This window comes from Pseudomassariella vexata (assembly GCF_002105095.1).
Source record: "Pseudomassariella vexata strain CBS 129021 chromosome Unknown BCR38scaffold_12, whole genome shotgun sequence".
Classification (NCBI taxonomy): Eukaryota; Fungi; Ascomycota; class Sordariomycetes; order Amphisphaeriales; family Pseudomassariaceae; genus Pseudomassariella; species Pseudomassariella vexata.
Window position 1 is genome coordinate 674835 of NW_024467967.1, and position 24489 is coordinate 699323.

The window sequence follows — 24489 nt, forward strand, 5'->3', positions numbered from 1 at the left end:
CATACAGGAAAACGGGCAAAGAAGAACATAGGCCTAGGAGCGGTCTAGTGAACCATGGACTTCCCAATCTCACTCTTCCAGCCGTCGGCCCTCTCAAACCCATTGGAATGAGTCTGGTAATCCATTAGAGCCTGGTATACCTCCTCCTTGCTGCTCAACACGAAAGGCCCGTACTGCACCACAGGCTGATCCAACACCTGGCCAGCAATGAGCACGAACCTAGCACCGTTCTTCGCAATCCCAGGCACCGTCGCGTGCACCACGTCGCCCTCGCGGTCAAACACGACGTTGTTATACTGATCGGCGTGCGTCTGCCCCTCGCCAACCCCAAATTCAGCCGCGCCCTCCAACATATACGCAAAGGCATTCCACCCCTTCGGTAGAGGCTGCGCGATCTTGCCGCCGGGCTTAATCTCAATATCCAGAATCCACACAGGCGTATACGCCAGATCCTTCACGCTATCCACGCCGGCCGCGTTGCCCGAAATAATCTTGACGTGCACCTTATCCCCATCGACATCGACCTGTGGTATCTCCTTGGCCCTCAAATCGCGATACCTTGGCTCGCACTTCTTCAATTCGGTCGGCAGATCAACCCACAGCTGCAATCCCACATTGGCGCTGCCGTCGGGGTTCTGCCGCGGCATCTCGGCGTGCATGATCCCTTTGCCCGCCGTCATGAATTGTAGGTCGCCCGCCTCGATGGTGCCCGCGTTGCCGGCGAAGTCCTCGTGGTCCACGCCCCCGCTGAGCAGGTACGTGATGGTTTCTTGCCCCCGGTGCGGGTGGTCGGGAAACCCGGCGCCGGGCTTGATGCTGAAGTGGTCGAGCATTAGGAAGGGCGAGAAGTTGCGGAGTTGGGGCGTGCCAATTGAGCGGCGGACACGGGCGCCGGCGCCTTCGGCTTGTTCAATGGCGAGGAAGACTTTGCGGATGGCGCGAGGGGCTGACATGTTGGCGCTAGGGGTGAGGTCTTGGGGGGTGTTTTGAAACGTGGTTCTCGTGATGAGTGTCGATTCTGCCGCGCTTCTTGTGTTGCTAGAGTTTTGGAAGTGGCTGCTCAGTGTTAAGAGGCTTGCTGTCGCGAAGTAGAAGATGGGTTCACGGAACACGATAATGGACAAAACGGCTACGATGACGGAGATTGAAAGCGAAAGGAACTTCATTGGGACGGAGTGGATAAGGGCCATTATACAGGAACTGAAGGACAGGCTAGCGCGGTGGGTGCATCTTATAGAATTATCATGAAGATTCTGCTCTGACGACTTCTTTCCCCCCTTCTGGCGGCTGCTTGTATTGGTAAATGGTTTGAAGGGCATCACAAATTCCGCGATCTCGTCTTGCCCCCCACCTTAGTAATTAGTAACTCTTACATCAGCGCCCTTACCCGGAAATATACTAGCGCACGGGTAATAATGCAGGCATGCTGACTGAAGCAATCGTAATCATGAACTGAAGCTCTCGGATTTGACGACATGTCGTTGCATTTGCAGCATTTTGACGGAGGTAACTTTCATTCAAGTCGCAGTATTGCTGGCGCTAGGCTACTTGGCGCCTTTTTCACATTCTGGATCATCGATCGCCTCGTACCCGAGCTAATTAATGTCCAATTACTTATGTCTGAGATGCGCACGAGGGGAATGGATTTTCTCCGGTGGAATTTCCTGACTCGAGCACTCGATGCTGGCATCACCTTGAAAATCGCGGCGTTATTATTAATTCGAAAGCTAGTCAACAGCTACCTGAAAATGTCTCACGTGCCACGTGACAGGTACAATGCCGCTCAACACGGGGAATGCCGTCCTTCCCTCCTAGTGGTGCTATTTGCGGCAGCGGAGGCGACGTAAAGCTTGCTGTATCCTGTAATATTTCCCTCTTCTTGGAACCGAGATGGGGGTAGTCACCGCGACCTCAAAGGTTCAAGGTATTTCATAAGCAGGAAGTGAACGAACTGAGATCAACTCGAAACAACCCATGGCTCCAGTCCAGGTGTCTCGTGAGTCGTAACAAAATACCATGGGGTATAACGCTGGCTTTATTCATAACACCTTCACGGCCCCCGAGTGCGAAGACAGAGCTCTTGCTTGGATTGGAAATATGAAATTTTACTCCAGACTAGTTCATCGTCGACACCATTCAGAAGCCCAATTTGGTTGCAACACTCAAGCCCGCTGTAGTAATCAAGAAGCCAGTTGAGGGCATGGTTGCAAAATACTGAATGTTCACATAGAGCCAAGAGACAAATATCCTACTTGTTGATGCTACTTGCGGATTTGCTGTGCCTAAACCAGTATTAGTTGTCTCGTTAGGTCACGTCGCGACTGTAGCTCAACTACCTCGTCCGTTGAGCTTGCACAAAGTCTCCAAGCAGACTGACTCACAACATAAGAAGAATTGCCATGAGACTCTTTGGGGAATCCAGCTCTCCTTTTCCCTGATCCTCATGATAAAGCCTTGCAGGTCGCCATTCTCAACCCATTCCATTATTAGAACCTTGAAATGTTCCAATTTACATCTTTGCCCATCATATGTTTTCAAATACTTTGTGGAGCGTGGCTCTGCCTCATGTTCATCGTCATCGTCGCCATCATCACCTCGTTTTCACTTCCGACCCGCGAGTTTCCAAGCTTGAAAGTCCTTTGACTCGTTCAACGTTGGGTTTGACTTGAAGAAAATGCCCTGCGCAATATGCTCGCAGACCTGAAGTTCCTAAAAGCCCACTGTTAGTAGTAATCATTTCGCCCAGGCTTGTGTGTTAATCTCATTGAGACCGAAAGTATGCGAGCAGTCCTTAATGTATTTTCACACCGCCGACCTCTTTTGGATTGGATTTTGTACCCTCCTTTTCGGGTACCGGATCTCCTCGAAACTAGGTTATTACAATATTATATAACCATCGCCGTCTTCATGCTAATACTGTGTTCAAACACAATTGCCATGCCACCTCTACAGAGCTTTGAGCAGGAGTCAAGAGAACTAGAGTTACCTTCATCACCGGCTACGAAGAAGCGTTGACCCCTCACACCTCTCTGCAGCTCACGCCAAACTGCACCCGTCACATCCACCCCACCTCCTTCCTCAAAGCCTTCGCTAAGGAAGGAGCACGATATTGGATCGACCTAGGGTAGATGAGCGCCCCGCTAGAAGGGAGGGACAAGGTCTGCTCCATCTTCTGTGGTTCCTCAAATTTCTCGATGACGGAATGAAGACCCAGAAATATTCCCAAGTGTGCCAGGTTTGTGTCGGTCATGATGTTGGCGGTGGCAAGGGGCAGGGAGGAGAAAGGTACCTGAAGGGGTGAGGACGCCCACGTTCATCTCAGGTTATAAATCTCCTTGTTGAGACTACTAATGGCGAAACAGCGCGGAGCGCGGAAATAAGAGAAGAATGTCTAACAACAAAGAAAGAAACGGAAAACACCGTCTGAATACGGGCTACCAGAACAAATGATGGATGAGATGAACTGTATCCATCTGACGTATTTCAGAGCTTCCTACCCCTAGGAGACGTAATTCGTAATGATCTATGTGATAGGGCTACTCGCCTGGAAAAAAAATTACCGCCCACAGGGGATTACAAAATACCGATAGGGCTGAGATATAGCAAAAGCAATTTAGAGTGGACCAACTTCACCACACTAGTCAACAAGCCACGAACTTACCCGGCTTGGTCCATCCAAACTCTACGCGTTCATCAGGTTGGTCACGTGTAGTGGGCAAGCGTTGCGAGTAAAAGTAAGTTTATTGGCATTGCTTGAATGGATAACCCCCTGCCTGTGATCAAGAAGCCAATATGACTTAGTCTACCTGTGTGGGGAAAAAGCCGTTGCAGCATGGCCATAACTATTAACACTTCCTGATCTCATCATGTTTGATTCTCTATCTGTGATGATTGGAGAGATTAAGGGCCGATATCAAAGGTCACACATAACCATGAGCGATCAAATTGAAGGAATCATGGTCAAAGATATCTCATCTCATATTACTAATGCTGCCGAGGAAAGAACATGAACTGAAGGTAGATGGATTTCGCTATGGCTACACCTAACAGACAAGCAAGACTCCAGCAACCGCACAGAAGAGATCAAAAATCGCCATCTTTCAAAAAATGATTGTCCCCGCATTCACAGTCATAATCGAGCACACCTGCTTTCATTCAGATCTACACATCATCAGATCTGCCCACACACACACACTAGACTGCCAGAGGGTCAAGTCTGTTCAGTTCTGTTTGAAAATTTAATACTAAGAAATTAGCGCCCGTAACCTCGGACACAAGAACATATGGTAGTTGACGAGAGAAGTACAAAAAGGTCCAAAACAAAGTCCAACAACGCCAGGTACAACAGCTAGTCGACCAATATGGAGAAAACTGACATGTAAAGAAGTACATATGCACAGGTATTGCTGATCAAATCAAAAGGGCCCCCAGGAAGTCGGGGCGAAGAATATGGTATCTCAGACCATGATACAGAGCAGGGGTATATTCCGACTTTCAGCGGGTGCCACCCAGAGCGCTTATCCGGGCACCCGAAGGCCGGTGAATGAGGTTACCTGTGTGTTTGCTAATAATGGCAGTCTCGCTTTCGCTGCGGTCAGCAAGACTATCTTCGTCATCTTCCACAATTTTGGTGGGAATGTCGCTGTGGATCATGTATTGCTGACTTGAACGCTCGGGCGTGGTCATTGTCGAAGCGATGGACATGGATGTGCTGCTTCGGTTTGGGATCAAGTCAGGGGTGGGAGGAATGCTGGATGTGCGACCAGATGGGTGCAGGTGGCTATCCTCTCCTGCCTCAGAAGTGGCGGCCGAGTGGTCGTGACCATCATCGCTGTGCACAGCCGAGAGCTGGCTGGCACGGCGGGAGTTAGAGGAACGACGAGACTCAATCTCGGGGTCGCCTGACAGGTTGAGACCTTCAACGGCAGCTTGGCATTGCTCGGCAATGTTTCGGATGATGTGGGCAATGGCATCGGTCTTGTCCTTGAGATGGCGGTCGGCCACATCCATGAAGCTCGCCGTCGACAGACGCTGGTTCGCATTGTGTACACGAGTCAGATTCTTTGCAAGACGCTCATCGGCTAGGAAAATTGTCAGTGTCAACTGTTTCAGAGTTTTGGGAATCATGTGCTGACCCTCGGAGTGATCATCAACGCTCTCCCCCTCATATCCGTCCTCCACATCGTCGGCAATTTCCTCAGGCTTAGTGAGAGACTGCACTAGGTGCTCCATGTGGTGAGACTGGCCACCGATCAAGCTGCGCAGGTGCAAAACAACACGACGGGCCTCATCGCGTTGGCGCACAAGCGTGACATTGGTGTGCTGCAGAGCACCCAACTCCTTCTTGTTCCTCTTGCGCTCACGCTCGAGCTCTTCAGCAATCTCCTGCTGGAGCACGAGAGCCTCGAGGGCATCATCTCGCTGCTTCTCAGTACCAGCCAAGCGGGCAGATAACCTGGCATTGTCGTCTTTCTGTTGATCGATGAGGCCACCAAGTCGTCGGTTCTCACGCTTGTGATTCTCGATCTTCACCTTGAGTTCCTCCGTTTGTTTGGTGAGTGTTTCGGTAAATGCTTGGAATTTGAGGAATTGCTGTTTCCAAGACTCGAGCTCCTCGACCAGATAATTGTTGCGCTTGGTGACCTTGGCGAGCTCGGTGTCCATGCGACCCTTGAGGTTGATGAAGTCTTGCCACGCCTCCAACGCATCTCGGGAGTACTGATTGCGTTCCCGAACAATCTCGTTCAAGTGTCTCATCGAAACCTTGGTCATCAACGGCTTCTTGACTGTTCCTCCGAAGACGGCCTTCAATCCGCTGTTGCGGCCCATCTTCTCGCAGACATGATCCATGACCGTCATGACAGCATCTTGATTCCACCATTCGGGGTCCTGGATAGACTCCACCTCGCCGCGCATCACAATAATCTGACCAGCGGGTACGAGCTTGCCACCACCATATGCGGAGCGAAGGTGCTGAGGCACACCAGATGGCGCCACATCACCATGGAGGGCCTCGGTGAGCCTCGTCACAAACTTATTGCGTTGGCTTGCGTTGAGGGCCGTAGGGGGACTAGAGGTGAGAACAAAATTGCGGTCCAAGTCAACGACCAGAGCGTCGGTAGGGGCGGTGAACAGGGACCGGCACTCAGCCGTGATACCTAGAATGTATGGGCCAGGCTCCTGGACGAGCTCCTTGGCGTGACGAGCGTGTACTACCGGTACATAGAGACCACTCCATTCGTAGACTCGCACACAGTATCGGACTGATTCGGCTGCCATTGTCAACATCGCGGGGTAATGACTGACGAAAATAATTCTTCTAGTTGGAGAAATGGCGGCCTCAATGACACCGACAATATTGGGTATCGACAGACAAGTCCATAGGGGCCACATGGCAAAGTTTTGGAAGCCAGTAGGCGAAGAAGGGAATTGGTAGCAAAGAGCATAGTCCTTCATATCGATACGGACCAAGTCGTTGAGGCGAGGAGCAGGAAAGCTCAAGATCCTAGACACCTCCTCGGCGTGGAACAGGTTGGTAGCCTTGTTCCAGTGAATCCACATGCCGCGGAGATAGTCACCGAGCAAGTTGTAAAGGGGGTATCTGGAGAGGAAAGACAAGCAGTAAGGAATCCAATAAGTTTCGTCGGCATTGTCATAGAAGTCCGGCTCGGTTCGCTTCCGGAGGTCGCGTATAGTCTCTGCTCTCTTCTCATCGGCTCGCGACCAGACTCGCAGGCAGATACCGTACAGAGTATGGGATGAATCTTGTTGAAGCACAAAAGCGTGGTGGACGCAGTGTGGCTGGCTGCGGCCGGTGCATATCTCTACATCGTGGGGGAAACAAGCCTACTACTGTTAGCAACCGCAGCTAGCACAATCTGCAGCTCGTCGACGTACCCTCATAGCAGCGTGCAGGGCACGGGCAATTTCGTTGTCTTGCTCGAGTCGGGGACTGGACCCAAGGATCTCAGGAAGCCAAAACTGTCCCACAGCACCCTTCATGTGACCAATCTTTCCCTGAGCTGGAGCAGGAGCTTTGACCCATTGCGATGGCTCTCGTCCCACACCGCATACCATGTAGGCATGGGTTAGCGTCTTCGGCGTCCGTTGTTGAGGCTTGCTGTTGAGTGTCGACGGGATGGGCTGGGTGATTCGAGAGTGCAGTGAAGAGGTTCTGCTTGGGATGATCAAGTTGTTGTCGCTCTGGTCACGGGTGCTGGGTCGACCGTCACGGTCGCTCGTGCGCGGGCGCGTAAAGGACGTGTGGGCAGTGAGTGAGGGCGCCATGGTGGTGATGGCTCGTCGACTAGATGTGGAAGCAAATGTTCATTTACCATTCCAAGCTGATCCTCACAGACGATTTTGCGCGGATGTGAAGCTGCTCGCAATGGCAACCGAGTCGGCGAAAGGCGAGTACTCGAGGTTCCGAGACCGAAGCTGGGTTACGGGAGGTCCCGGCTAGTTGAATCCCGAAAACGAGTGACACCAGCGAACACCAAGCACGAACCCGCAAGCAGCTCGAAATTGACCTGCTTGACTTGAAATCGTCCCAGAATGCTCAATCAATCTTCCGACAGAATGAACAGACGACTACTTCAAGTGGGGGGGAGAAGAGAACGTGAGGGAGGACAGAAAGACGCTCAGAGAGAGAAAAGAGAAAACGGAATGGAGGCAAGAGGTCCCAGCACAGATAGAAAAGGCGTGGCGTGGTGGTTCTAGTTGAGGAAGGGAGGTGCCCCGAGGCCGACGCAGCAATACCAGCGTGCAGCGTGTGCTACCTACGCAGTTTGAAATGCAACTAGGAAATAAGGCCAGGCCTAGCTAGGACGAAAGAGGTACAGATGCTCGCAAGCGGACTGCACTGTTGATGCACTGTTGCAGGGAACCAAGCCAGGGATTGATGGTGCGCGAACGCAAGACGGAAGTCCAGGAAGTACCCTATTCTTTGTATTGTGTGGACGACGGCGGCAATAAAAAAACAAAAAAGAAGATTGTGGTGGTGGAACTTGCCAGTAGAAGCGGGTATATAGTCCGTACCGCACTTCCAGGGTGCGTTTGAGTTACCTCTCATCAAAAGTACTGGATACAAGGCAGGGTCAAACGGTGCTAGGTCCGCCTCGTGCAGCTACCCCCTACTTTCTCGAAATTTTGGGTGCCCCACTATTCCAGGCACAGCCAATGGCGGGTTGATACGGCCAGCAAGGGATCGATAATGCGGGGCCGAGTGGAAGACCTGAATTGGGAGGCAATTTGCGGCGTGAGGACCGAAAAAATGAAAGAATTGAAGCTGGCGAAGGAGGAACCATATCCGCGCACTGGGCAGACAGAGACACAGACAGCCAGATCTTCAGCATGGAAGCCAAACCTAGCCAGTATCGTCGCCTTGTTTGATCTTGTTGGACTAACGGGAGCGAGCATGCCTGGCGACCTTTTCACGATCTCTTGCGTCTTACATACAGGAAATGAGAACGAGGAACCGCAATTCACAGGTATAACAAGCCGTTCGCATAGTTGCCAAAACTCCAATTCTGAAAGAGAAGTTACGACATCGACCCATGGTATAATATCCATTGTATGCCCTCAAGGTCAGGGACAAGTTGTGGGGTCCGAGTGATCGTCATGCGATATGGCTTTGGGTCTTGTCTAACTCTTAGCGAGATGTAGCAAAAAGAAAGTCGTTGCCTCTCTCGTCAAGGTCTGAGTCTCAGGAACTTACACTCTCCATCGATCGTTAGCCACAGGACTCGGTCGGCAACGAGCGTGAGCCAGTTGACGCCTCGCGCAAGATGCTACATGGACTTGGTCCAAATCCTTATCTTCCCGCTCACCACCTCTGCATCCGCCGTCATACACGGTGAATGCCGTTAAGAATTCGACAACTCAAGCATTCGAGGATGTCGTCGATAGTGGTATTTAATCATGAAATGTGGATCTGCTTGTGCATCAATTTAAAGCTAAAGAGCACATGGCAGCCCGCCGCCCACTGATGCTACCCGAAAACACGATGTTGCAAAAAAAGGGGAGCAGGAACGAACCAGGCAAGCCAGGCTTGCTGATCCCCGTATCTCGTCAGAGCTGCCAGGCGGGGTTGAAAATCCGTGACGAACACCTTCATCACCTTCATTCTGATGGCTTGAGACATTCGTATACTCGACACCGGCCAGCCACCTTTCTGAGACGAATCAACAGACATATCTCGTTTATTTGTTCATTTCTACTGAGTAAACGGAGTGTGCTGCATCGTCATCTATTTCAGTCCATGTCGCTGCAATGGGCAACCAAGGCGCAGATGCAACGCAGCTGATCTCTTCTCGCGGCAATGCCTATCGTGATCTAAGCGTTTCCATACGCTTTGACCCGTGGCAATGGTTCGAAGGAATTCGTGCAGCCGAAGGAAGCCAAGAAGCGGGCAACTCACCTTAGCGGGGCTGCTGACTTTCATGATTCGTCGAAACTGATATGGCTGCACACTGGGTCCTATCTAAGCTGCGTTCCTGTCACTATCGCAACATCACCCTCGGTTGGAGAGACACTATGTAGGGAAATTTATGTCATCGTCGATCATCTTGTCTTGGTCCCAAGGATTCGCCGCATCGTCTTATGCCCGCTGTCGGCCGAAACATGACTAGCAGTCAGTTTACTTACTATAGTACTGCTCAATACTGGGTGTCTCTCATCACGAAGGATGGCAAGGTGAACAGCCCGTTTGCAGTACTTTCCCCAAATAGGTCCGCGTCCGTGTCCAAACGCCACGAAACTCGGACCGCTTTACACCTGGTCATATTCATTAAATCCATCGCCTAATATCATGTACGGCCCGGCTCATGACTCGAAAATCAGTATTGGAGGGTGAAAGACTCGGATTCCTTAACGGCGTGACGACTATGTATCACCCACACGTTACATTGAGCTGGACTCGATTGCGTTGCACAGAAACCAGATGCTTCAGAGGTCATTCAAATGAAGTGCAGTAAGTGTACGGAGAGATAGCCAATGTCAATCGAGCTCTCACTTGAGCTGTGCGACCCGTCGGGCGTCTCCCTGCCGTCTCTGCTTGACAAGGCTAATGATAAGAGCGTTGAGCTTGATGACGTGGTGCAGTAAGGTGAGGGGTCATTAATAGGTGCCGCTATTAAAACACACTCCCCGGTTTGGCAGCATCCTGCGGGCACTTGTGCTCTGCGCCATGTTTGATGCGGCACCAACGAACAACTCGAAACGCTTGGGGGTCACAGCAGGTCGATTGTCCTTGCCCTTCCCTTGCTTCCTCAATTGACACTGTGGTCGCCAAACCAAACCAAACCAGACCAGACGACAGCGGTACGAATATTTGTATTCCGAGTCCCTGATGCCAGATGCCGCCATCCATCCCCTTGCATCATCATGGTCCGCAGCCAACCCTGGCTTCAGTCGTTCAACCATTCAATCCCATGGACAGATGAGCTTGGATCATATAGATACCAAAACTCAACTTGGGAGCACCACAGACATGAACAACCGCTGACAGCACCTTAATCGGCGCCGGCTCTATGGTCTCTGCGCTGGACCAAAGACTATCGAAAGGGCAATCAGATGAAAAGAATTCTGAGTAGGTGCGTGTTCCCACACCAAAGTCCATTATTATTATCGAGGGGTGATTTCTGCACTCGGCCCCACCCCGCCCACATGAGCCGAGCCTGTGGTCGCGCAAAGTTGACCTCTCAAGGCGTGCAAGTTAGCGCATTACAACCCCAATAATACCTCGTCTTCCGTCTCGTTTTCCGTGTTGCGAAGAATAACGATAATTCTTGTCCAAGTAACAAAACGCTACCTAACCTCTCACCCAATTTGCATGCGTTGATCAGTCGCTTGAAATGGGGTATCTCATCCGCCAACAATCTGCATGTCTGGAGAGGTGGGTTGTTCTTTCGACATGTCGATCTTCAATCAAATTGACACAAAAAAAGACCTGCAAAACATAAAGGATCTGCCGCCGACGTTTCCAAGGCCCCAGAGCCACTACCACGTACTTATATGCTACCTATAGTAGCACTGTCCTTTCAACAGCATCAGATTTTGATGACCTCTGCATTCAATGACATTGGCGGTCAATGGAAGCCCCCGATTCCTCAAAACTTTAGCAATAGGACGCTATCCGATTAGTCTATCTCCTATAAACTAACGCACCCAGCTATGGCACTAGCGCTGTTGTCATGCAACCCCTGGCTCAAGCAATTTGAAGAGTGTGCTTTGACCCCCGCTTCGACTAGTGCACGGTGCTATACTCAATCACGTGAATTCTACGCCTTCCTCTTTCCAGCTGTTCGGCCGATACAGCCAGTCGTATGGGTTGCAGCTGACGTGGTCTGTTGATGGATTGCCAGTGCAAGGCCGATCATCCCATATCACGACGACAAGCTTTCGGATGCGACAAATCGACGACTCCGGTTCTTGGACGATGTCCAGACTCTTGAAACCGACGTTGTAGCCAGCCCGGCCCGAACCGTCTACTCGTATTAGTTTGTCATGAGAAATACGCTTAGAGATGAAGTCGCTAGAGGAGTGCCCTTCGTGAAGGAAGAAGAAACTTGGCGATACCATTTAGTAATCTCATATTCACAAGGTCCTCCAGGAAGAAACCGCCGCAATCTGTCTATAGGATGGTGAAGTGGCAACTACAAAACCAGCTTCTACCAAGTACGAGTCGAGGTCCCCCGGTGGACCTTCGGATAAAAGCCCGCCTGCTCCTGCTCGTCCGGCGATTCGGCCCCGCCTCCGACCGCATCACGCCCGGTCCTTGTCTCGTATGCCCGTGCTGGCAAGGCTATCCCATCGGCCCCGTGGAGTAAGTACCCTTTCGATGCCCCCACCGCCCCCCACTCCCAACAAGCTGCAGGTCTGATTGATTACGTTATCGAATTGAACACGAATCTTCGAGTGAAAAAATAGCAAATTCAGAATGAACTCGATTGGACAAACAGCTTATTGGTCGAGCAACGACTGCGCTACTGCATCTCCGGCATGCTGTGCAGATACAGAAACTCCAGAATACTTCGAGCTCATGACCCAGGAGCTGGAGCAAGATAGAGCGGTCCACTGAGCACTATGAAGATCAGTCCACTCCAAAGATGAGTTCATCGATGCGTCCGAGTTATTTACAACCAATGCTGGTATTTAACCTCCCCCCCAGAACCGGGCAACGCGTGCGTTCCACCAGTGGCCGTCTGTGCAGAACGTCTGTTCTCGAAATCTCAATGAGCCATGCCCGCGGCAAGTGGCCGGGCTGATCCATCGTCTTTCGATCCAGATATCGCACCCGATGGCGATCGTTTATCCCCAAGTCTAGGATCGATGAGTTACCTGTCGTGCGGCTCCATTGCGGTGGGAGCAGGTTTGTCTCGATCCACGGAAGTACTAATCCGTCAATGTACGATTCAATCTTTAATGGAACGCTATATGTTTTGAACATGATGCATAACAGGGTCGTCACACTGGGGTGCAGACTAGGTGTTGAGACGGGTTGATAGTGAGCTCTTACTCTGGTTTGTCCTCGGCCGGAGTCATAGAGCATTGCCAAGAAGCAACATCTCCGGATGAGGGCCCACAAGATTGTCCGAGAGGTTTGGTGAGAATTCATGACTGGGGTCACTGATTGAATAAGAAACAAGTCATGTTGAAGATGTTGACCAATTAGGGTGGGGTCTCTTTGCGAGTCAGCGGGTATGGCCCTCCTTGGGTATTGGTAAAAATTGTCCACATTTGAAAATTTGGAGTATTACTCGAGCATTGTCTTTGCTCAAGGATTTACCCCACGTATTCAAAGACAACTTCGATATCGTCTTGCGCAACCCAGAAGGCGAAGTCATTCGATGGTGTGTGCTTTGTCTCCGTTCTCGGGACGTGTTGATACTCCCTGGGAAATCCCTGGGTCACTGCAAGTTTGATTCTATCGACCGTTTGCTCGCACACTGCACGTAGCAGGTCACTTGGGAGTTTTAAGGCCGCCTTAAGTGATAGACTTACAGCACTCTTCGACTCGGTCAGGGCTGATTATCTTGTGCTAGAATCAAACCTATTTCTCTGAACCGACTCTTCGCAATAGAGGAGCGAAAACTGCACAAGTTTTTCTTGATACCGGGAACTGTAGCTTTGTAGTTCAAAGGCCATGCCTGGCAATGTATCCGTAGCAGAACTAGCTGTCTTCACACGATAATCAAATTGATATTCGTCGAATAGCATGACTGCTCCCGATGGAAAAAAATCATGAAAATTTTTTCAAAGTCGACATTCGCGACCTATCCATAACATCTGTAGATTCATATGCTAGAAGGAGGAAGGATAATGATTTGCCTGTGACAACAACAAAAGCTAGATCTAAATCTCCTTTTGAGAAAGAAGAAGATCAGAAAAGGCTATATTCCTCTAGCAATATCAGCCTTAACTCGGGTTTCTTCTTGACAAGCACCGAGCTATAGAGCTTGAGCACTTGGTGCAGCATTTTGGCTACTAAAATAGAAGTTGTATCTCCATCAGTTTCACCAGTGGCCCTAGATGGCCGCACATGAAGTCAAACAGAGTCCAAAATAGTCACACAACGGGTTGGTCACATGAAGTCCGATGGGAAGGGGTATGGTAGCCAAGTACTTCAAAAAGCTGAATGTATCGGCCAGTCAGGTGCCTTGGTACCAATGTCTTACAACGCTATAGTTGATTCCGAACATCACGAGAGTCTACATATAGATGAGTGATATTGCTCTCCAGATCAGAGTCATTTACTGACTGCAGCTTGACTTAACCCGTCTATGACAGAACAAGTCACTGTTATAAGGTTGGGCAGACCAAGACTAATCGGCCCCACAGGTTCTTGATTAAGTGACAATGCAATTGTAAACATAAACTTCACAGGCTACAAAGACAAATCACTAGATAAAGAACATGGTAATGCCGCGAGAAAATCCGTGATGTGTCATATTATCAGGTATCCTCCTCGCGTAGCCAACAAGCCAGCTCCCCCTTCACTCTGGAAAGACCAAGGAACTGAGTGTAGATAATGCAGAGTTTTTCCTGCTGAGAACCGAGACAAAATTTCTGATCAAGTTTATAAAGTCGAAACGCTATCACACCAATTCAAACCCGTTTTTTCACACAAGTTCACCATGCGTCCTTCCATCGCCGTATTCACCCTGGCCAGCACCCCGGGAGCTTTCACAGCCCCTAAAGCCGAGCCAGGCGCGGAACCAGATGCTGCAATAGCGCCAGTCCCCACTACAGTCCTTAACCCCTTTCCGGAACCCGCAATCATCTACCTTTGTTACTCCTGCTCCGTGTACGATTACTGCGAAGAAGACTGCTTGGCGGGCAGATCGACCCATGATTTCTCTGGCTTCTATGCAATACTCACTATATGTTTGTTTGCTGTGATTGGGAGCCATGGGTGGTACTTCGTATAATGCAAGGCTAGTGGCGGAAGCGGCATCGAGACTTGGGTCTGCAATTGTTCTTGCACCATGTCCCAGCTCTGGGCCTCTTAGTATGCAAGCTCAAATTTGCCGGTTTGATTCGGGAAATGGTCTCTGCAACAATCCCATTGTAGGCACAATGGAACGAGACACGGAAGAGACAGGTATATAAGTAGATGAAAAAACCACTGGGGGTTGGGAAACGAAGGCTTTCCCCTGTAAGAATGACATAGTATTTAGAAACAACACACAATCTGTAAAAATATGATTTTATTACTTACCTTGATGTCCGTGTTTACAGTAATGCGACTATCAGTGTATTAGCAAGACATAGACTTTTGCCATATTATGGTAGATAAATTAATTTGCTCTGATTATAGCTGCAGTAAATCCTTAGAGCATTAAATCCTACATTTTGTTTGTAGCGTGTTGATGAAGTATTACCTCATTAACATAAAATATCAGTCCAGATCGTAGTTACTGTTGTATAGAAGTGTATGATCAACCTTGCTCTCTCATTCCCTCCAGACACCGCGGGGTTCCTCCAGCATGAAGAGCTAGGTAATACAACATAGCATATTAGCGACTCAGCGTGGGGATCCTGAACAAGGTAGACAGCATATGCACCCTCCCCGCACCGATGCTACGATATCGCACTCTTCCATCGTTGTATCCAGCTGTCTCCAATTGTGAATCCACATTGTTGTCTTCCAGGACTGTAAGCACGACATCACCGAGGTTCACTCTGAAGTTTATACCTACTCCGAAATTCCACCAAAGTAGCTGACGCCCACAGCACCACAACAATGTCAAGCGCCGCCCCGAAAATCAAGCTGAAGGTCGCCGCCGTCCACGCCGCGCCCATCTACATGGACAAAGAAGCCACAGTCACCAAGGTAATCCGCATAATCGAGGACGCCGGAAAGGAGGAAATCAAACTCCTCGCCTTCCCCGAGACCTTCATCCCGGGATACCCCGTACGTCTTCGCTTTTCCATCCAACCCTCGTTATATACCACGAGTGAGACAATCTCTATTAGATGACCATTCTAAGTCGCCATCTAGTACTTCTGCGAAGCCTACCCTCCACTCGATCAAGTCAAGGCCCTAGCCACATACGCCGAGAAAAGCCTCGTCTGCACACCAAGCGACCCCAGCATCCAACTCATCCAAGCCGCCTGCCGCTCCGCGAACGTAACCATAAGCCTCGGCGTCTCTGAACGTCTCCCAGGAGGCTACACGCTCTTCAACTCCCAACTCTTCATCGACTCCACCGGTGCCCTTCTGGGTGTACACCGCAAAATCCAACCCACCTTCGCGGAGCGCTTCATCTGGGCCCAAGGCAGCGGGCACAGCTTGCGGGTTTGGAAACCGGCGCTAGGCTATAACCTCGGTGGGTTGTGTTGCTGGGAACATACGTTCAACGGGGCGCGGCAGGCCCTAATCGAGCAGGACCAGCATGTACATGTTGGGGCGTGGCCAGCTTTGTCGACGATGAAGGGGTTTGAGAGCGTGGCGGATGCGCAGATAGAGGCTTTGATGAAGGCCCATGCTTTGATAGCGCAGGTGTTTGTTTTGGCGGTTTCGAATTACGTGGATGAGAGCTGCTTGGAGTGGATGGAGAGGAATTTGGGGAGGCAGGAGTATGTGAAGGCTGGTGGGGGATGGACAGCGGTTATACACCCCTTTTGCTCGTTTATGGCTGGACCACATACTGGGGCTGAGGAGAGACTGGTTACTGCTGAGTTAGATTTTGACGACTTGGGTCCCATTAAGGTGTGGATTGATGGGAATGGGCATTTTAAGAGGCCGGATATGTTTAGTTTCAAGGCCGATGACAGACCGTTGTGGCCCAACGAGGGCGTGGTGCCTGGGTTACTGAAACAGGCAAATGATAAGAGGAGTGAGAAGACAGAAACGAATGATGAGAGGAAAACCACAAATGAAGGGGAGGAAAGTGAGTGACGATGCATAGGGGTCGCTGTGACCCGTTTGAGCTAATGTTGGACCTTCAAGGCTACTACATCAAGACTGCGAGTTATGGAAGGACGTATGACCACCACCCATCGAACCACACGAGTCCTGCCTGTAGGACAGGCATCAGTCATTCCTGTCTATATAAGGCCCTCATGGCCGCCGTTCACTTCGTCCAGGACTCTCCAGAGATCATGACACTTTCAATACAAGACCATTTGCCCACAATCAAACAGTTAACATGCTCACACCACTTCTGGCCAAGAATCGGATCTCTGACAACTGTGAGCTGGAGTATACCAAGTTGTGCTTTGCGATTCCGGATAGAGGCATTACATTGACTTTATGTGTTTGGTGACGTTATCAGCCCAATGATTGTTCCTGGCGAGACCGCTGCTGGTAGTATTCTGAATCCAGCCGTCGTTGGGCTACCTTACGTGACCTGATATCAAATTATACGCTTCCAAGCATCATTGGGAGATGTTAAACTTATTCGAGCTCGCATGTTTCAGTTGTTGTGTGAAACAGTCATACGTTGCGACACATAGTAGATTCCTAGAAGTCAATGGCGCTCCGGAGTAGCGTCCCTGAACAGCATCCTTGAAAGTTGTGAAGCTCATAGGATACGGGATTCAATAATCATTATGGGACCTTGGTAATATGTCCCTTTGGCTCCGCTAGATGAATTATAACGAGCGTAACACACGGCTCGGGCATGAATATGGTTACACAAGGCGACCCATAATGACTTCCGATCATGCAGCCCGCTCATCGGTCGCGAACTTCGCCAGCCGCGTATTGAGCAGCAAACCACCAAGCTCATCACCATACGTCTTACCTGGCCTGAGCCAGAAATTGAGGAGCGTCTCAACGGTGGTCGATAACGCATATGTTTAACAATCGATCCTTCATCAGCGTCCGAAGCAGTCATGCTCGGCTTGGTCGCCGCAATTGCCGCTCCGAATATTATTGAAAAGGGTATTAAATATCCTCCATTAGACCCCCCATGAGACTAGATGAGATGCGGCATTCAGAGGTCCGGACAACTAAAACCGAAACGACAATAAACGCACTCCGGAGGAACTGAAGACGGGATCAAACTACCCCCGCAACCTGTGGGACGTGACGAAAATGCGATTTCGCATGATTTCATTTCAGCTGCATTTCAGCTGCATGCCGTATGCATATCGGAGGCGATCTCCCTTATCTGCGTCGAAGGCGTCGTTGGGTCTCTGCGTGCGTAAGCGCTCAACACCGTGAGAAGTCCACTTTTGGGCCACGATGATTGTGATTGGAGGCAGGTGAGCAGAAGAATATGTTGGTAGCCTAGACAATGTGTTTCGTCCGACAGCATGTCCAAAGGAATGGGGATCAGAGTGTCCCAATAACTGACAGCAAACCGGCATAGCTGCCCGTCACAATGTCAAGCATGTTGTAGCAAGAACGCAACCGTGGCTGTTACGCCCACCTCGCCACGGAAATGGGATGAAGTATTATCAAAGCAGGATGATTGTTGATTTCGAGGACGCGTCTTATATGTTGCGTAATGTGAGTGAGACGGTGTATTTCGCGCTCATACTTTCACACTGACATGTGAAAGACGGACTAGGGGATGGATCACGGAGCTCTGTCCGGATTTGTGGCTAGTCGTAGCGGGGTTTGTGCAACCTCCTTACGTTGCGTTACGATAGACACAGTGGTCCGACCTCAGCAGCTATTTTCGTTCTCAACTCGGAGAAGTTGTCGGCAATTTCAATCAACTCCGTTCAGAGTCTGATCACAACATTGTCGAATGACCTGGGCAGACTAACGAATGATTGCAACCATTACTATCAGCCGAGGCTATTGGCAAAGTGGCCGTGAATCAGACTTCCTTGAAAATGATGTTGAATTTAAAGTCTTCCAGAGTCATGAACGGGACCCACCTGTCATAGTAGATGGACAGGTACGACATAGCGGCCGATGGAGATTCGCAAGTGAGAGGTGGACAGACCGGCGTTTAAGCCCGTTGGTGACTTTGGGTTGATGATGCTGCTTGACGTTGTTCTGGTGTAATTAGACATGCAATGCAGGAGCCTGCAGGAGCATCTCAGGAGCCATTCAGGGGCATTCAAATCTCCCATATTACCACAGTTCACTGCGAAAGTGTATCGAGCTTGTCGGTCATTTGCTCCGCCAGCTGTCCAGTAGACTCTCAAGATAGCACGGCTGCAGGTAAGCCCCTAGAGGTTGTGGCATCGGCAGGGTCAGTCAAGGCTGATGCGACGCAAAACTGCAAGCAACCACCGATGTGTGCCAACCTGCGACCTTCGCAGGGTTAAAATTGAGGTGATGATAGAGTTCCATGCTATGTAGAGATAAGCCGGTCGCGCAGTCCGGCGTATCTGACGATGGGTTGATGTAATACCTCCATGTCTAAGATTGGCCGGATAGCAGCTTGGAGGTTAGCTAGGGTTTCCCGTGGGCTCTTTCACTCCACCAGTCCGAATAAAACAAAAAGCCACTGGCGAATTGGAAATTTGAAGGAGCTAGCAGATTCGGGGACAAATCCGGCCAAAAATGAGTGAGAGAATGGCGAGTCAAAAGTGACGAGAGCAGGCGGGATCATGACGAAATGCAACCTGACTTCCCACATGCATCCGATACGGCGATAACTTCCAACCAGGCAAAGCAAAAGGCAACTGTCCCTCTTTCACATGCCAGGCGACAGGGAAGGAGCTTTTCGAGTCTCGAGCTTGGAGGGCAGCAGTCAACCAACCAAAGGCGGCAACAGCAGCCCAGCATGTGGCGTTAAGACAGCCCCACCGGTGCGACTGCCCCTGTTGTTCTGTCAGTTCGAACCCCGCCAAAATCGGTCAACCATGATCCATCAAATGGCATCGTAGCAAAATGGCCGGGCAGGACCCACCAGAGCATGGCGAACATGGGCTGTTGATAGGGACTTAATTGGGGTTTGCATGTGGCAGCTTGGCAGTTGGTAGACACATGAAATCCAACAGGCCGTCTGTGGCTCTTGCTCTTGCACGCACGTCGGTGAAGGCGCCATTTGACGGCTGTGGTCTTTCCTGCGTCACAGACAGTTGCCGCATGTAGCACACTCGTACGTGGCCGTGCCAGGCTTGCCAGGAACGACTACCCCCAAGTCTGCCCCAATGTCCCAAAGCACATGTTAATCCAAAGAACGTTTGCGCGGGCAGCTGTGGCGCAACCTGGATGGGAGGTGATTGCCTTTTAGTTGCATGCCTTCCGTGCACATTCCCACGAAGCTTTTTAGCCCACCCATCCCCTCCTCCTAAAACCCATCATTGATCTCACCACCACCACAAATACGCTCGTCTTCTTCTCTCCGTCTTATTCTTGTCTCAGTTCCCGAGACAACATTAAGTTCTGCTTACAATCAGAGGCTTGCCTACCACTGCTTACGGAATCCCAAACATTGTATGTTGCTCTCGCCATCCTTCCCGTCCCATCGCCGATGAGGAACAGTGACTTACATGCCAACGCCGCAGCCCAGATAACCTCCTCGAGCTTCCACCACCTATACCACCAGTCGTCACGATGGCTGCCCAAGTTAATGGCGATGTGCACTCATCCTCGGCAACCCTTCAGGTGAGTACACATGATCATCGCTGGCATCTGGCATGTACTTGGCATCCGATGCCGTCACGATGACCAACATCTTCTGCGACCCAGATCAATCAATGCTAACTGATGTCACAGCACATCACTGGGTACCCTCTGGTTAGCGATGCTCTGACCACCTTCAAGAGCAACCCGTACGGTCAGAAGTCCATAGAGCTGGGCGATTCTGCGTACAAGACCTTTGCGGCGCCTGTCCTACCCTACCTCTCCAGGCCATACCAATATGTCTCGCCGTACGTCCAGAAGGCCGACTACTTGGGTGCCGGAGTGTTGAACAAGGTTGATGAGCGCCTGCCCGTGTTGAAGACACCTACCAAAGAGCTCTACTCCAACGGCAAACAGATTGTCTTCTACCCTGTCGTCAAGGGCAAGGACGCTACGGATCATGTCTTCAGCGTCTACAACTCTGAGTATAAGAAGGTCGGCGGTGATGGAGTCGTTACGTACGGCAAGGCTCTCATCTCGACGGGCTTGGTCGTCACCACCGAGGCATTGAACTGGATCGGTGACATCTTGCGAAGCGGGCAGTCCAAGGCCAAAGAGGCTGGCAACGAGGCTCGCGAGCAAGTTCAGCAATAGGCGTGCGACCACGAGCAAAGAAGCATGGAACTGGTCTCTTAAGCACATTCGCGACTTCCTTCTGATACCACGGGCTATTCTCTCTCAAATCTTGTCAAGTCATCCGTCTTGATGTTGAACAATAGGACTTGTGTCATGACGACCACCGGGGTCCGGGGTTGAACGGATCTATCATCATTGCGCATACACAGCCTTCATGTTTTCATCCTGTTATTTTGTTCTTCCCATTTTTGCTCTGCACCGGAGCCTTTCTGTGGTTGGGACTTTGTACAAACACTACATTGCTTGACATCGCGTCGAGGATTCGGCTTGTCCGAGTTTCAGCTTCAGTGTTCGTCGAGCTGTTTCGGAGGGTTAAAGGGTGATCGTATCGGGTGGCCGCAATTGAAGTTGAGGAGACATTGTTGTTGGTCCAATATGCTCGATTGTACGAAAAGCTAATAGATTTCCGTGTGGTGGTACAATTCCATTCTTGTTTTTAGTCCTCTTGGCCATGATGGAAATGTGATCTTGCAGCCGACTTGTCGCCGACCTTTGTCATCATATGATCGGCAAGTTGATAAGCTACAGAGCTTATTATGGAAGTAATTAATCCATGTGTATTTATAAGCATTTTCCAATAACCTACATGGTTTACGCTGTCATTATCTCTTGTATACTGGGCGATCGTGCAGAATATGATTCCAAGGTATAATGTCATCTGCACGTCAAAGCTACTTACATGCCGCGCCGAGACTCTTTTTACTCACATACAGACATATAATCTATTTACAAGGTGAGGATATACATCCCATAAGCAATATGCCTAGGCATTCTTCACCCCTTTAGCATAGGAATCTTCAAATCAAAACACCGTTTGACATGAGTGAGACCAACGGCGGTACAGATGCATCCCGACATTATAATTCAAATATGGAACATGAATCTACCCTCAAAAATGTACACTTCTCTTACTGCCAACGCCGTAGATGTTCCTGAGTACGGCTAATGCCATTGCCTCATGACTTCCATCCATCACTCAATAACTCGTGACATACATATATATGCACCTCTCTTGTCATATATGTAAATCTCATCCCTCAATCATCCATTCAAAAACCCACGATCTGCATTCCTCGCATACTCCGTACTATGTGCATCGAGTTTCACAGCAACCAGGACGCACTCCACGGCACTCTTGCCGCCTTTAGAACTCTGTATCCTGAGCCTCCACTGGCCTTTACGCACGATCCACTCCTCGTGCGAGTGACCAGTCGCTGCGGAGTCGATCCGCCTCTTCTTCCTGGACGGGCCGAAGCTGCCTACGCTGGAGCTAGGCGAGTCTTGGCCGCCGCCGTTGCCCGTTGACGAAGTGGTCGAGAACAATGGGGGGGCCTCCTCGGGTTCGATATGGTTGGTATACGGCTTGCCGTCCAAGATAATATGCGTCTCGGGTTCGATGACTATGCGAACAAGGTCCTCGCTGAGCGAAGAATTGCCCGGTGTTGGGGGCTGGCTGCTCGCTCCGCCCGTTGCCATCAGAAGACCCAGGGGCTGGTTGGTAGAAGGCAAATTTAGTTTCGTGGCGATGACTTCGAACAGCTTGGCAACGCGTGCCTTGACCTGCCCGAAGAACTCAGCGCGCATCAAGCTGAAATGCAACTTCGTGTTTTCGCCCCCGACTTCGAGGACGAGCTCATATGCCTGATTGTCCTCGAATGGTCTCGCGTAGTTGACCCACCCAGACCACCGGTCGCCTGAGCTATCGCCAAGGACTGTGATGCCCGACTTCAGGATATCCTCCAGTCGCAGCACGATCTCGTGGCGCTGGCGGAGCTGGTTGTAACTGATGTGGTGCGGGACCAGCTTCTGCTCCAGGCCTTTGAAGTTGAAGTAGCGGCAGTCGCGGAGCAGACTCTGGCGGTGCTCGTCATCGCGGATATGTACGGGGTATCCACGCAGCAGATGCAGAAGCTCCGCAAAGATATCCGCGGACCGATTGGGTACCGACGGGGGCAAAATCGAGGGCGGCCGGATAAGGCTATCGCGTTCGAGGCCCGGGAAGACTTCGTCGGGAGAAGAGAAGAAGATGGCAAAGCCTAGTGAAAAGAAATTGGGGCTATTGCCAGGCGTGGAAAACAAATCGCGCGGTATTTGGAATTCGCGGTGGCCGATGGACATGAAAATGGACTCTTCATAGAGCTGGGACATCAGCTTCGGCAGCGTGTAGAACTGCGCGTCGGCGAAGAGCCGCACAAAATGCTTGCCGTCGCGTGGTTGCACATGGTAGCCCTGCAGATGGAGGCTGATGTCTTTGAACGTGTCCGGATCGCGATCTAGGTAGAGCGTCCGGATGGCGGTTGAGAGATCCTCGCCGCTTTGCTCGGCGCGCTTAATCTGGCAGAGGAAGTATTGTGAGAAGTATGAGGGGGCTGGGCCTGAGTCAGCAGTGGGTTACGTAGGGTTTATCAATGAAATTTCGCAAAGATCCAGCAGCATTCCGACCATGATCCTTCGAACTAGCAGAGAACGTGACGCGATCCCATAGATAGGAGAAGCGGGAAGCCAAGTCGAGCTGACATGGGGTGCACCGATGGGCATGAGAGCCCAAGAACCTCGGAGTTCTGGTAGAGATACGCACCATCAGATGAGATAGACGCTCCCGAAAGCTTAAATAGTTCCGATCCTATCTGAATAGGAAACACGCGCTCATGCGGCAGGATCTTGGGGATCTTGGAGATGAGCTGGGGTTGAGACGGCGGGAGACGGAAGCGGTGGTGAGCGGCACCTTGAGGGGTCCCACTCGAGATGGAGTTGCTCATGGCGTCGAGATCCGATGCGGCTGAGGACGTCGGCAGCGCGAGCGAGACATCACCGTTGGAAGCAGTGCAGCTCACGCCTGCTCACAGCTGAGAATGAGGGTGAGAATAAAGAAAAAGTCCCGAGTCCAGCTCCCTCGATGATGATAACGAAGACGATGAGGATCCTGATCAGGTTTTCAGATGAACCCCGAAATCGTCCAAAAGTCCTTCCGTCTTAAGTCGGCGTGCGCGTGGCAAACCCCAGATATTTAAGCGTTCTGGGAAAGTTGGCATCAGTTCAAATGTCCATGCATTCATTACCCGCAACAAGGGTCCTCGATTTGGCCAGCTGGGCGGATAATTTAACACCAATGTAGATGAATTTGTACAAAGTAATCCCCGGTCATCTGCGACATTGGAGGCGGTGCAGCGCGGCTCGCGGCTGGTTAGACCCGAGAGACGGTTACATCGTCCCCGACGTCGGATCTCCCGAGCCCCCCTAAGCATTTTGGAGCTTCTGCGCCAAGCCTCACGATGCTATTCGCGTTACTTATCACGGCTTCTATGACACTGATTTGAGTCTTCTACGAACTGTGCCCGGCGGCGGCTTTCGTCAAGCCAAGATTTTTCGAATTAATGTCACGGGAAGTACTTAATCCGAGACTTATCTCCACGCCTACTTCAGTAAAGCAATACTAAGACTGATTGAGTGAGCGTTATCTCCTTGTCTGGCAGGTTTGACGGTATTGCAGCCGCGGCCCTGCTTTCTGGTACATTGAGAAACGCCCTATTCCAAGGAGTTCTTGCCCGCTTGCCATGGGCAGAACAAATATTGGGATCTGACTGCCCCGGAAGACTGGTGTACCGGCAAGTAATGAGGTTTCTTAAGCTTAGAAAGCCATCAGTTAAGATGTTAGACGGCATAGACTGAAACGACCATATGATATTGGTGGCTGTGGTATCACGACGTCCTAACAAATTCCGTCGTACCCTGAAAAATAGAAACAAAGTCCTTGAATGACAAGTATGACTTACGTCCCATTCTCACTCAGTCCAGCCCCCAAACATGTATTCCAA

General features: G+C 50.7%; 6 protein-coding genes across 6 annotated transcripts; 2 read left to right on the forward strand and 4 right to left on the reverse strand.

Annotated features, from left to right (window-relative positions):
• Positions 1 to 44: 44 nt before the first annotated feature.
• Positions 45 to 953, reverse strand: BCR38DRAFT_350637 (RmlC-like cupin domain-containing protein; the record flags this gene model as incomplete). The annotated part of the gene is made up of 1 exon (XM_040856583.1): positions 45 to 953. One exon carries the CDS (start codon positions 951 to 953, stop codon positions 45 to 47), a length of 909 nt encoding a protein of 302 aa, XP_040712525.1.
• Positions 954 to 4270: 3317 nt separating this feature from the next.
• Positions 4271 to 7542, reverse strand: BCR38DRAFT_53437 (DENN domain-containing protein). Its single transcript, XM_040865451.1, has 3 exons — positions 6898 to 7542; positions 5136 to 6846; positions 4271 to 5081 (listed from the first exon to the last, which is right to left on the reverse strand). The coding sequence occupies exons 1-3, from the start codon at positions 7285 to 7287 to the stop codon at positions 4495 to 4497; spliced, it is 2688 nt and encodes an 895-aa protein (XP_040712526.1). The 5' UTR covers positions 7288 to 7542; the 3' UTR covers positions 4271 to 4494.
• A 4346-nt stretch (positions 7543 to 11888) lies between these two features.
• BCR38DRAFT_443917 (uncharacterized protein) lies at positions 11889 to 12979 on the reverse strand (the record flags this gene model as incomplete). Its single annotated transcript, XM_040860908.1, has 1 exon — positions 11889 to 12979. A coding segment is annotated over exon 1 (482 nt), but the record flags the coding sequence as incomplete, so codon positions are not given.
• A 2132-nt stretch (positions 12980 to 15111) lies between these two features.
• BCR38DRAFT_443918 (nitrilase) lies at positions 15112 to 16510 on the forward strand. The gene is made up of 2 exons (XM_040860909.1): positions 15112 to 15415; positions 15503 to 16510. Exons 1-2 carry the CDS (start codon positions 15245 to 15247, stop codon positions 16400 to 16402), a joined length of 1071 nt encoding a protein of 356 aa, XP_040712528.1. The 5' UTR covers positions 15112 to 15244; the 3' UTR covers positions 16403 to 16510.
• Positions 16511 to 19969: 3459 nt separating this feature from the next.
• On the forward strand, positions 19970 to 20632 carry BCR38DRAFT_460049 (uncharacterized protein; the record flags this gene model as incomplete). Its single annotated transcript, XM_040862368.1, has 2 exons — positions 19970 to 20020; positions 20132 to 20632. The coding sequence occupies 2 exons, from the start codon at positions 19970 to 19972 to the stop codon at positions 20630 to 20632; spliced, it is 552 nt and encodes a 183-aa protein (XP_040712529.1).
• An 810-nt stretch (positions 20633 to 21442) lies between these two features.
• On the reverse strand, positions 21443 to 23825 carry BCR38DRAFT_443924 (BTB/POZ domain-containing protein). Its single transcript, XM_040860910.1, has 2 exons — positions 23253 to 23825; positions 21443 to 23043 (listed from the first exon to the last, which is right to left on the reverse strand). Exons 1-2 carry the CDS (start codon positions 23431 to 23433, stop codon positions 21716 to 21718), a joined length of 1509 nt encoding a protein of 502 aa, XP_040712530.1. The 5' UTR covers positions 23434 to 23825; the 3' UTR covers positions 21443 to 21715.
• Between the last annotated feature and the right edge of the window lie 664 nt (positions 23826 to 24489).

Excerpts from the sequence above, each read along its gene's own strand:
- BCR38DRAFT_53437 (XM_040865451.1), bottom strand. The coding sequence starts at position 7,287 with ATGGCGCCCTCACTCACTGCCCACACGTCCTTTACGCGCCCGCGCACG. Across the intron at positions 6,847-6,897 it reads CCCTGCACGCTGCTATGAGG|GCTTGTTTCCCCCACGATGT; the intron begins GTACGTCGACGA and ends TAACAGTAGTAG. Across the intron at positions 5,082-5,135 it reads CGTTGATGATCACTCCGAGG|CCGATGAGCGTCTTGCAAAG; the intron begins GTCAGCACATGA and ends CAATTTTCCTAG.
- BCR38DRAFT_443918 (XM_040860909.1), top strand. The coding sequence starts at position 15,245 with ATGTCAAGCGCCGCCCCGAAAATCAAGCTGAAGGTCGCCGCCGTCCAC. Across the intron at positions 15,416-15,502 it reads CCTTCATCCCGGGATACCCC|TACTTCTGCGAAGCCTACCC; the intron begins GTACGTCTTCGC and ends GTCGCCATCTAG.
- BCR38DRAFT_443924 (XM_040860910.1), bottom strand. The coding sequence starts at position 23,433 with ATGAGCAACTCCATCTCGAGTGGGACCCCTCAAGGTGCCGCTCACCAC. Across the intron at positions 23,044-23,252 it reads AGCGTCTATCTCATCTGATG|CCCCCTCATACTTCTCACAA; the intron begins GTGCGTATCTCT and ends ACTCAGGCCCAG.